The sequence below is a fragment of the Notechis scutatus genome, chromosome 3, assembly GCF_049901735.1.
Source record: "Notechis scutatus isolate UNSWTSFEM ecotype Mainland chromosome 3, rNotScu1.2, whole genome shotgun sequence".
Taxonomy (NCBI): domain Eukaryota; kingdom Metazoa; phylum Chordata; class Lepidosauria; order Squamata; family Elapidae; genus Notechis; species Notechis scutatus.
Window position 1 is genome coordinate 110,691,453 of NC_142011.1, and position 13,485 is coordinate 110,704,937.

Consider the following 13,485-nt stretch of genomic DNA (forward strand, 5'->3'; position numbering starts at 1 on the left):
GGGACTGGAACAGAAACTATAGACCAATCAGCCAAACATCAATATCTGGGAAGATACTGGAAAAGATAATAAAAAAAACCAGATCTGTGAACACCTAGAAACGAGTAAAGTAATAACTAAAAGTCAGCATGGGTTTATTTAAAAAAGATCATGCAAACCAATCCTATTTCATTCTTTGACATAGTGACTACATTACTAGATCAGTGAAATGCTGTGGACATAATACACTTAGGCTTTAGCAAGGCATTTGACAAAGTAAACCACAACCTACTTCTTGGTAAACTAGAAAAAAGTATCACCATCAGATGGATTTCTAACTGGCTGACAAACCATACTCAACAAGTAGTCCTTATTGGTACTACATCTACATCTGCAGCTGGCAGAAATAGCCAACACCCTAGATCTGGGCTGTCAAACTCACATTGTCACAGCAGCGTCACGTGATGTATCGGGACTTTTCCCCCCTTCGCTAAACAAGGCGGGGGCAGGGCCAGCATGTGACACATCCGGCCCCGCAGGCTGAGAGTTTGACACCCCTGCCCTAGATGATAGGCTCAAGATCCGGATGGATCTTGACAGATTTGAACACTGGGACCCAACTTATAAAATGAAATTCAATGCAGAGAGAAGTAAAGTCTTAGGCAAGAAAAACCAAAAGTACACATATAGATTAGGAGAAACCAGGGATCTTGGAATCTTAATGGACAACCAATTAAATATGAGTCAACAATGTGCAGCGGCAGCCAAAAAAGCCAATGCAATCCTAAGTTGTATTAACAGAGGATTCAATCAAGATCATATGAGGTACTAATACCACTCTATAAAGCCTTAGTAAGACCACACCTAGAATACTGCATCCAGTTTTGGTTACCACATTATAAAAAAGATGTTTAGACTCTAGAAAAATACAGAGAAAAGCAACAAAAATGATTAGGGGACTGGAAGTTAAACATATGAAAAATGGTTAGAGGAACTGAATATGGCTAGTCTAGTGAAGAGAAGGACCAGGGATGACGTGACAGCAGTGTTCCAATATTTGAGGGGCTGTCACAGAGAGGAGGGGGGTCAATCTATTTTCCAAAGCACCTGAAGGCCAGACAAGGAATAAAGGATGAAAACTGATCAAGGAGTGATTCAGCCTAGAAATAAGGAGAAATTTTCTGACATTGAGAACAATCAACCAATGGAACAGCTTGCCTTCAGAAGTTCTGGGAGCTTAATCACTGGAAACTTTCAAGAAGATACTTCCATCTTGTTTGTATGTATGTATGTATGTATGTATGTATGTATGTATGTATGTATGCATGCATGCATGTATGTATGTATGTGTGTATATCTATCTATCTATCTATCTATCTATCTATCTATCTATCTATCTATCTATCTATCTATCATAGATTATATATGTATCATAGATTATATATGTATCATAGATATATAGATTAACAGAGTTGGAAGAGACCTTGTAGGTCATCTAGTCCACCCCCCACCCACCCCAATCTATCAGAAATGGTGTAGGGTCTCCTGCTTGGGCAAGGTTTTGGACTAGATGACCTATAAGGTCCCTTCCAACTCTGTTATTCTGTTAAGTTCTGTTCCTCCATTTGAGTGATACTGTGGATGTCCTATCCCAATGACTGGAGGATGTTGAGGACTAGATGTGTGAAATAGCTCTGACTCAAACCTAGCAAGATGGAATACTTGTGGGTATTTGGGCCTCCCTGGAGACGAGGGCTGGTCTTTTGTCTCATTTGGTGCAACTCTGTATTTCAAAAAGGAATGTCAGTCTCTTAAAAACTTCAAATCATACCTGGGAAGGAGTCCAGGGGCAGATATGCACTGGTGTGGTGGCCAGTGCAGACCAAAACTGCATCAAAAACTGATGATTCCTGCTTCCCATCTGATTCTGTGGTAACATCCCATTGGCCACTGGTAGAGAAATCTGAGCATTTTGTTACGCTGCAGACTTTAGTCTGAAAGCAGAAGTCAGGAAAAGAATAAATCAACGCATAGTTATTTATTTGCTCAGAAAATCTTTCTCCCTCTAGAAAACTGTAGACATAATAACTAACCTCTATCGACCTCACCACATTCCTAAGAGGTCTGTAAAGGGCATGCATAAGGGAACAATCATGCCTACCACCCCTGTCCTATTGTCCCCAATTATTAGTTCCTAGTCATGTTTTAAACTTATGTTTATTCTTATTTCTATTATATTGTAAGTGTTTGACAAAATGAATAAAATAAATAAATACATAAAAATAATAGGATTTATTAGAGAAGGGCCTGGGGATTACTTTCTAGTTACTTTCCAATAAAAATTAAACCCAAAGATTAAATTTCAGAGGAGTCTGCTTAAATAAATAGGTTAAAGGGTTAGAAAGCTGGGTCTTAACATTTTTGTCCTAAAATCCAAGTAGTGTGGAGTACCATATTTCTGATGGAAACATATCCTGCAGTGTGGAAATGACACTGCACAAAACTCTTTCACCGCACCTGAAAAACAGGTCTCTGCATGTATTGGTTTAATCTTACATACCTTAATAAATGAACAAAATATTAAGAGAGATAATCTCTAGTAAACTTCTGGATCTCTTGCATAAGATTTAAATGAAAGTGTGGGTGTGCTTTAGAAGCAAATTTGATTGGAATTTTCCACTCACCTTGGCTAAGCAAGCAACCAAGCAAGCAGGTTACACATGGAAGGGAACCCCATATGTTGCTTGTGCTCAGGAGCAGGGGTAGGATTCTACAGGTTCGCACCTATTCGCTAGAACCGGTTATTAATATTCTAAGCAGTTCGAAGAACTGGTTGTTAGAAGAAATTACTGGCCTAATCCTGTAAGGAAGGCAGGAAGGAAACATTCTGGTGTTGCTTACAGAAACTGCCTCTCCATTAACCCTTATTACATTCTTGGCAGGACTAGACTTCCTGTCTCAGGAATTTCTCTGGAGTCTTTTTCACCTCCTTAGCTGGTACTTTGCTTGTGTGGAGTGACCATTTAAAGTTACAATGGCACTGAAAAAAGTGACATGACCATTTTTCACACTTACGACTGTTGCAGCATCCCCACAGTCATGAGAGGCCAGGCAAGGAGATGCGTGCCATGATGTGAGTGATGTTGAGTTGGCTATGCCCAGCCAATAACATGGCCACCAAGCCACGCCCACCAACTAAGCCACACCCACAGAACCGGTTGTTAAAAAAATTGAATCCCACCCCTACTCAGGAGCAGTGTATGTGACCACTCTAACTTCCTATGGCTGGCAGAGAAATCTGAAGACATTTAGAAACAAAACTATGCTTAATCCTAAGGTAGGACAAGTATCAGTGGTTTAAAAAATTATATGAATGTGGTTCAAGTCTAAAAATTAAGCAGAACTTCCTGACTTTATTTATTCAATCAATAAATATTCTACAAATGCATTATTTCTCCTTTCAATACAGTAAAAATGATAAATATAACCCATACAAACAAAAGTTATTTTGGGCTCTTCAATAATGTTTAAATATGGGAAGGAGTTTGGAGAGCAAAACATTTAAAATATACTTCTCTATTGGATCCTGAATGGAGTAATGGGCTGGACTAGTTGACTACAATGTTTATTTCCAACTCAATGATTTTATGATATTTCTGCAACTATACAAGTGGAAGGATTAAAATCAGTTCCTAAAACACTAAAATCCCATCCATATTTTAACATAGAATGTGTTCTCACCAAGCATGCTAATTTCAGGTAGTTTTCAGCTTATGATCACAATTGGGATCAGAATTTCCATTGCTAGCAAGGCAGCTGTTAAGTGAGTTATACCTGATTTTATGACTTTTTTGCCATGGTTGTTAAATGAATCAAGCAGTTATTAAGAGAATCCAGCTTCCTCTTTGACTTGGTCTGTTGGAAGCCAGTTGAGAAGGTCACAAATGATGACCTTGGGATACTGCCTGGATTTTGATAATGAGGATTCTGTGACGATTGTACGTCACTTTTTTCAGTGCTATTGAACCTTTGAACAGTCATTAAATAATGGTTATAAATCAAAGACTACCTGTACTAGGATGTAATCTCATTTAAGATGTTGACGGAATAAGTATAAGCATAACAGTCTCTAAAACATAGGTATGTTACAAGTAACCAGTCCATTAAACTCTTTTAGTGTAACTTGCTAGATACAGGAATTTTAGTCATCAAGGATAGGTTGTTGCTCTCAAAAGAAGATGGGTATAGTTAACCTGAAAATTAGGCAAACTCATCAAATCTAGAATATAAGTGGAGAAAGTCTCCTTAATGTAGTTCGACCCCCTGACCAGGCTACCACATCTTCCATTAAAAACACCTCCAGTAAAGAAGAACCCATCAGGTTCCAAAGCTATTTCTTTGTTGAAGATATGTTGCCATTAGAAAATTTTTCCTGATGTCCATCTAAAATCTGCTTCTTTGCCATTTACAGTATACCTACTGCATCTTGTTTTCTGGTGTAGCTTTGCACAATTCTATTCTGTTTTCTACACATCTTTCATATATTGGAACAGAGCTATCATTTCTCCTCAACCATCTCTAGGTGACACATACCTAACACATCCAATCCTTCCTCATAGGTTTTTTTCTTTCAGGACTGTTATCATTTTTCTTCCAGTTTGTCAATGTCCTTCCTTCAATGCAATGCCCAAGAAACATATGGTATATTGTAGGTGCAATCTGATCAAAGTAAAATAGGCACCCAAATGACTCTTAATCAGGACACAATGCTTTGTTAATACATTTGTAGTTGGTCACTATGAGAAAAGTAGATAAGATTTGGCATGATTTACTCTCCTGCCCAGCAATGCATTTTTTTAAAATGCTCACAAATAATCTGTTCCAGAGTTTTGCCCAGTGTCAACACCAAACTGCCTAGTACTCACCTCGATCCTGTCCTCCCCACCCCCCACCCCCGATTTTGAAGGTGAAAAGAACATATGTGCCTCTGCAATGCTTCAGAAAAAAAGGGTCATATTCATCTTACCTTGAAGTGAATATATTTCAGAAGGTCAAAGTGTTTTGCATACATCCGGAAATAGTCCATTATCTTTGAATTGTGCATGTAGTTGGGAAAATCATCTGGGATGGGGAAGTCACTGAAGCACATCATCTCTTTGGAGGTGTTGATGATCACAGATTTGTAAATACTAGCCCGGTCTTCCTCAGGATTGTCCTGCAACAAATAAAAATTTAATGTTTGTTGCATAGTGTTTTTATTATACATATTATTTGAAATGCATTCCTGTTTCTCAAGTCCCTGGAAATTCAATTCAGACTTTATTGCTCATTTCCTGTGTCTGAGATGATTTTAAGGTTTAAGATCCTCAAATAAAAGTACCAAGTTTCAATATCAATATAAGAGCACAGAAAGAGGTACATATGCAGCTCTAAACCTAAATTCATCATGCCCTATGTATCCAGCCCTCGTATGCACAGAAAATCATCTGCCTATTCTGTAAGCTGCACTCCAGAATGGTTTTCACGGAAAGCTGTAAATTTTGACAAAATTAGCTGCATCTTTTCCTTCTCTTCATTCTGACTTATGCATATTTCTATGATCTTCAGGATGCTTTTGAGGTAAAAATATATTTTTCATATTTCTAACTATGATAAATATAGACCAAGTGTCTACATGAAACAGTGCTGAAGGTAGAGAGAATTTACAACAATCCCTTGGAAGTAAAGCTTCAATATTATGGAGCATTTGCACTTACCTTGAACCTCCAGAGTCCCCCAATATCATCACTGCTTTCAAAGCATACAGGCTCCAGACCTTCTTCCAAGCAGCATTTGATATTACAGAGGCCACTGGAACCAGCTCCAATAATTGCCACTCTTTTCTTTCCCATCTTCTGTTTCCCAAAAGCAGATGTGTTAGGACCAATTTATTTATTTCTATGTATTTTATAATAATAACACCTGAAAAAATAAATAATCCAATATCTTTGGAAATAACAGGGAAAGGATCATGAATCCAACCAATAGTTGCCATTTCCTATCACTTCTTTAGATGGCTGCCAACCTCAATTTCATCTGCATACCTCCCAGCCCATTGTCCTTCCAAGACTCTCAGTTCCTCCAATGGTTTCAGAATGATTAGCACTTCCTTAAATTAAATCATGCTCAGGCCTCCCACAAGCATCTCCATAGTGATTGAAGATCATGAATGGCTGTCCCCTCCACATGACCATCTAAGAAGCTGGATGCCGAGTTTATTGAACTATTCCCAGAACTACTGAGCGTAAGACTTAAAAATGGATGAGGTTTTAGAAAACTGAGGAAGGGCAACTTAATCCCAATATTCAAAAAGGGAGCAGCGTGGACATGGAAAACTACTACATCATCTGCATTGGGAAAGATAATAGCAGTATCAAGCAGCATGTCTGCAAGCACATAAGAAAGAAATTTATAATGAATGACCATATTGGTAAAAAACAAAAATAGCAAGCTAATTTCATATATTTAAGAGGCAGAAACTAATTTAGTAGGCAAGGCCATAGATGTAGGTTACGTTGATCTCAGTAAAAATAAAGACTTTTGCAATGTCTCTCATAGTGTTCTTACATATAAGATGGATAAATCATTTAACACATTCTTTGGCTCAGTATTTGTAAACAGCAATGGATCATGCCCAGTATTTCATAGTCGAACCACAGACAACTACAATGATCTAATACATATTGATTTTACAGAAGACAATGTTGAAAAAGCACTAGGCGATCTAAAACGATCTCTATCTATTGGACCGGATGGAATATGTGCCTACTTCTTAAAAAAGCTATCCACTGCCATGAACCTCTAAGCATAATCTTTGAAAAATCTTTCAGGACCAGCTCCTTGCCAAAACTATGGTCACAAGCCACGGTCATCCCCATCTTCAAAGAGGGAGAACCCAGCCTAGGTGAACATTACAGACCAATCTCTTTATGCTGCATCACCTGTAAAGTCATGGAATCAATTATTAACCAATCCATCATCTTCCACTTAGAAACAAACAATCTACTCTCTAATAAACAATTTGGTTTCAGAAAAAAACTATCCTGTAATCTGCAACTCTTACACTGCAAAAACATATGGACTACACAACTCGATCAGGGCAAAGCAATAGACACAATCTACATAGACTTCTGTAAAACCTTTGATTCAGTGGTACACCACAAACTATTCCTAAAACTAAAATCTTACGGTATCTCTGGACAACTGAATAATTGGATAGAAGCATTCCTGTCGAACAGACAACAAATGGTCAAAATTAGGAGCGTCCTGTCAAATTCTGTACCTGTCAACAGTGGTGTCCTCCAAGTAGAAGCAGGAGGAAGAGGAAGCAGGACCAGGAAGAGGGGGAGGAGGCAGAAGCAGACATAGTAGAAGGAGCAGGAGGAGGAAAAGAAGGAAGGACATGGAACTTGGGTGTTACAAGCGCAGCTGCTGGAGGATCTTTGCACTGAGCAAGAGACCTTCGCATGTGCCAGCCTTACTGTTTGAGGGCATGAAAAAAGCCTTCAATTGAGCAAAGTCCTCATACCCATGACCAGCCTGTCACAGCTCGCTGAGGAATGAGACCCCATTGTCCTATGAAGTTTGCCTGCATGCAAGTGGGGCATTTGCATGCAAATAGGGTGCTTGGGAATAGAGCAATCTTTGAGGGCAATCTTGCTGCTGTGCCTCCACTTTCTTCAGCTCAGATGGAGCCAGGCACCCGAGCTGCTGGTGGTGGTGGCAGGAGCCACCTGAGCAGCCATGATCCCCAGCCAGCCAGTCCCGCCCAACCTACTCCCTGCCTCACCAGCCAGCAAGCACAAACCCTCACTGCCCTTCTCCTCCTCCTCCCTGGTCAAGCAGCAGTGGGCTCCATGAGACAATGGGTCTCATTCATCCCCCCAATGTGGTGAGCTCTGGTGGGCTGGATGTGGGTGTGAGGGCTTTGCTCAGTTGAAGGCTTTGTTCCTGCCCTCAAACGGTAAGGCCGGCACATGCGAGCGAGAAGCCCACTTGGGCCACAGACGGAATTGGTTCCTATGCCTGTGCCTTAGTTCCGACCTATGTGGCTGCCTTGAGCCAGTGAGAGATGTCCTGCAACCTCGGCCCTGTCCCCTGGGCATGCACCCAGGAGGTGGCGAGTGTGCAAGCACTGGCATCTTGGGTTAAAGAGAAGCGCTCAGAATTTAGTTAGCCTGTGGGGCAAGACGATCCCTGGGGCTAGGCCCCACGTGCACTCACCACGTCCTGGGTGCAAGCAAGGGGGCGGGATGGGGGCAGCCTCCTGCTGGCTCCAGAGTGGTGCTGCATACCAGCTTGAATGGCCACTGTCACATTGCAGATCGGTTCCTGGTCGGCCTGGGCCAGGCTGCTGCAAACCAGTCCTTTCCTATTCCCAGGACAGCCCTGCAGGCCAGATCTAACCACCTTGCAGGCGGGATCCGGCCCGCGGGCCTTGAGTTTGACACCCCTGCTCTAGGATGATAATTAGTAGGAAAATGAAGCCTTAACCAAAAACAATGAAAGTAGCAGTTATGTTCCCTTTGCAAGAGTGAGAAGATATATAGCAGTGTATAAATATCTGACTGTTCTGTGTAATGGGATAGATCTGTTATTTTTCCCGCTTTTTCAGGACAAAAACCAGACAAATAGAAATTTAAATAAAGGAGATTTGGGCTGAATATAAAAAAAAGTTCTTAAGCTGGAACCATTTGCCTTAGAATAGTGATGGTCTCCCTTCCTTAGGAAGATTTCAGATAGGGACTGGACGGCCACTTGTTGAAGGTAGTTTAATGCAGCAGCCAGGCTAGTTAACCTATGAAGTTCCACTGGGAACTCATACTTTCTATGATTCTTTGGCCACAGAGTAGGGCTCTGAGAGATACAGATTCAAAGGAAAAAATCAAATTCAGAGGACACGTGTGTATTTAGTTGTTTACAAGAAGAAAAGGTGAGAAGAGTCAGTGGTAAAGAAACCATAAATAGAATAGAATAGAATATGAGAATCAAGAAGAATTTTACAGGAAATTACATATGAAAATATTTGAACTCGACTATGTTAATATTTGTATAATGGGAGATTTTAATGGAATAATTAACAATAAATTGGACTATAAAACACAGAAAACAACAAAGAAAACTAGAAAGACATTGTCAAAATCCTTCTTTCGAATGATAGAGGAAATAAACTTAAAAGATGCATGGAGAGAGAGAAACATAGAAAATAAACAATATACTTTTTATTCAAATAGACACACATCATGGTCTAGAATAGATAAGATTCTGTCAACAGAATTACTTTCTAACATACAAGAAATCGAAATAGAAACAAGTACTTGGACAGATCACAATTCAATGACTGTTACATGGAAAGGACAAAAGAGGAGATCTAGATGGACTTTAAACAACACAATATTAAAGAAAAAAGACTTTAAACAGAAAATTGAGAGAGAATTGGTTTTCTTTTTTAAAGAAAATAAAAAAGAGGATACATCTTTACAGAATCTCTGGGACATGATGAAGGCCTACACAAGAGGTTTGATAATAGAATATACAAGAAAAAGAAATATAAAACATAAAAAAAAACTTTTAAAATAGTGGAAGATGAATATAAGAGACTGGAAAAAGAGTTACAGAAATTTCCACAAAAAAGAGACATTAAAGTTAAAATGGGCATAACTAAACATAAAATGGGACTAATGGAAAAAGAGGAATTAGCACAAAAAAGTAAAAATGCTAAACAGAATTATTTTGAAGATGCAAATAAACCAGGCAGATGGTTAGCTTATAAATTGAGAAAGGAAAGAGAATCGAGAAGGATAAACCAATTAACAGATGAACAAGGATATGTCTGCTATGGAAATGCGGAAAAGAAAAAAATTATACAAGATTATTATGGAAAACTGTATTATCAAGAGAATATTCAAGAAGAAAAAATTAAGCAATATTTACAGAAAGCGAATTTACCCCAGATACCCAGACATTGAAATAATGCTAGAAGGGAATATAACGATGATGGAATTAACAGAAGCTCTTAAAAAACAAAACACTGGAAAAACACCAGGTCCAGATGGTCTGCCCGCAAAATTTTATAAGATATTTCAGGAAACACTGAATCTTCAATTACTAGAAGTTATGTCAAAGAAAAGAATATCCAAAATATGATCAGAAGCATACATTACACTTATACTGAAGGAAGATACAGACCCACAGCAAGTTAAAAACTGCAGACCCACATCCCTATTAAATTCAGACTATAAAATCTTTGCTTCAATTTTGGCAGAAAGACTGAAAAGATATCTAGATAACTTTATTCATCCTGATCAAAATGGATTTCTGCCAAAGAGACAAATTAAAGATAATATGAGAATAATTCTGGATACTTTGGAATATTATGAGGCACATCCTGAAAAGCAAATGGCTCTGATGTTTTTAGATGCACAGAAAACCTTTGACAACGTGAGTTGGTGATTTATGTTACTACAACTGGAACAAATGGGCTTTGGTTAAAAAAAATGATTCAAGCCATTGAAACGATATATTATAAGCAAACTGCAAAAGTTATGATAAATGGAGAGTTAACAGATTCTATAGATATAAGAAAAGGGACTAGACAAGGCTGTCCACTATCACCTCTGTTGTTTGTGTTGACATTGGAAGTACTGAATAGGAACATTAGAGAAGAAAAAGAAATAAAAGGAATGAAAATTAAAAAAGAAGATTATAAATTGCAAGCCTTTGCAGATGACCTGGTATTTATACTAGAGGATCCATTGGAAATAGCACCCAAATTAATAGAAAGAATAGAAGAATATGGAAAAGTAGCAGGTTTAAAAATAAATAAAGATAAAACAAACATATTAACAAAGAACATATTAGCAAGACGAAAGAAAGAGTTAAAGGAAGTCTTGGAAATCCAGGTCACAAACAAGGCTAAGTATACATAACAGGAAGATGCAGCACACTGAAAGAGGATAACTATCTTAAACTCAAACAACAGATTGCAACAGACTTGATAAAATGGGAAAACTAGCAATTATCATTGATATCTACAATATCTACAATTAAGATGAATGTATTGCCTAGAATTTTATATTTATTCCAGACAATTCCAATCAGATTAGGGAAAGAGTTTTTTGAAGATCTAAACAAAATAATGTTAAAATACATTTGGCAGGGAAAGAAAGCGAGAATAAAACTCAAACTGTTACAAGATGCAAGAATAAGAGGAGGATTCGCTTTGCCCAATTGGGAATTATATTATCAGGTGACAAACTTGATGTGGGTAAAGGAATGGATAACCTTAAGGAACAGCAGATTATTGACCCTAGAAGGACACAACTTGCTGTTGGGATGGCATGCTTTTCTTTGGTATAAGGAACTAAAACACAGGGGTATTTTAGAAGATGTTATATTCGAGAGGCATTGTTTTTAAACTGGGAGAAGATAAAAAAGCAATATTACTTAAAAATTCCATTATGGATATCTACTATTGAAACTATTTCTTATCCAATAACATATAAAAAGGAACAAACAGCTAGATATGGTGAGATATTGAATGAAAAGGGTAAACTTAAATCTATGCAAGCGCTGGAAGAACAGGGTATAAAAATGAATTGGTTCTCATATGCACAAATACAATCTAGATTTGATAAAGATTTTAAAACAGAAGGTTTTTATGAAAGTTGACTGATTTAGATAAAATGTTGATGGGTACTGATGAAAAGGTAATTAAAAAACTCTATAGACATTTATTATAATTTAAATTAGAGGAAGAACAAATTAAAGAAACAATGATTGCTTGGGGGGAAAATTTTGGATATGGGATTGACTTAGAGAAATGGCAAAAATTGTGGTCTCAAAATTTGTATAAGATTTTTTACAAGTACCCCCGACAAGAATTGCCAGAATGTTTAAGAACAAATCAGATAAATGTTGGAAATGTCATCAGATACCCGGTTCATATTACCATATGTGGTGGACATGTTCGGAAGCAAAAAGATATTGGACTAAAATCCACACATGGTTGGAAAAAATGATAAAACAACATATAGCCTTTACATCTCATATAAAATGATGACAATAATTTAGTCAAATGAATGATTAACAATTGATAAACATATAGGCATATACTAGATTGACAATTTGAGAATCTATATAACTTGTGAGCAAGGACGATGAAAGAATAGCACAAAAAGATTTGTAACCAACTGACACGCTGTATGTATATAATTGGAAGATGGATTTATGTTTTTATGTTTTTGTCTGTATATGTTTGTCTTAAAAAATAAAAACTTTAAAAAAATACACTGGTTCACACATGTGGAAGAGAAGAGCAGCAGGAACAAATTTGAAGGACCTTTTAGTCTTGGATAGGATTATCAAAATGAAAAAAAGGGAAGAAAAACAATGCAGGCGTTGTTCTGAATTAAAGGTAAAGCTTTTTTTCCTTGTTAACTTTCTAAGCCAAAAGAAATAATGGAGGAGAAGAAGGGAGGACTACTTGAGCAACAATATTTCCACAAAGCTTCCCTTAAAATTGCTAATTTAGCTTGTCTTCAAAGAAATCAGAATAAAATAAGCAGCCCTGCCTCGTCATCCCAAGATAGTCTCTCAAACTTTACTCTTTGTCAGCTATATTTGCTATTATTAATTAACACAAAAGAAACCAGAATTATTTTCCTGTTTCTCTTTCATTCAAATTTATTTTGTAACCTTAATTTAGACAAAAAAAAGAAGCTTTAAGAAACAGATTGTGCTACCCGAATAAGCCTAATCCTTTAGACTAAAGGAGACAAGGAAACATGACCAGGTCTCTTTTCCAGTCTTAACTGACTGATTTACACCTTTTTGCAGATCCACTGCCACAACAAACAGCAAGCATATAGAAACATGTTCATATCAACAAATTGCAACAAACCTGAAAAGGCTGCAGATGAACAGTCTATAGCAGGGGAAATGAATGTATACATTCTCTTCTTTGCTTCTTGTATAATAAAAGTTTCTCAACAGGAGAAAGATTTACCCAAAGACACCATTAAGCAATTACTCCTCCCATTTTGACAGAGGCAGGATCTGATGAGATTTTGTGGTGTTGGCATTGTCAAGTATCCTTGGCGAGCTTTACATATATATATATATATGAAGAAATAGTTTATTAATGATTATCCTTTGCATACGTGGAATGTGAATCAAAATTCATGTTTCGAAATTCTGTAACCTCTGGAATGTGGGAAAGCTGTAACAGCAGCACAGCAGGATGTTTAAGTCAGTTTCTCAACATGGCTGCTGTTGTGAATTTAGCTGCAAAAAGTTTATACTCTGAATATTCACATATACATGCTAGACTAATTGATGAAATAAATCATTTAACAATACAACAACAGTTTCAAAAATGGACAAATAAAAATGATTGGAAAGACATTGCTGCAAACTTCATTATCTAAATAAAAAAGCAACTGTAATTGCCAAAACTCTCACAGTGGC

At 37.5% G+C, this 13,485-nt stretch overlaps 1 protein-coding gene across 1 annotated transcript in view; it reads right to left on the bottom strand.

Moving 5' to 3' along the window:
* Positions 1 to 13,094, bottom strand: part of LOC113429145 (flavin-containing monooxygenase 5-like) — a 41,984-nt gene extending 28,890 nt beyond the window's left edge. Inside the window, 4 exon segments of the mRNA XM_087962469.1 lie at positions 1,811 to 1,973; positions 5,006 to 5,194; positions 5,736 to 5,940; positions 12,920 to 13,094. Of these exon segments, the coding sequence (XP_087818595.1) occupies positions 1,811 to 1,973; positions 5,006 to 5,194; positions 5,736 to 5,870 (487 nt within the window). The 5' untranslated portion in view covers positions 5,871 to 5,940; positions 12,920 to 13,094.
* Between the last annotated feature and the right edge of the window lie 391 nt (positions 13,095 to 13,485).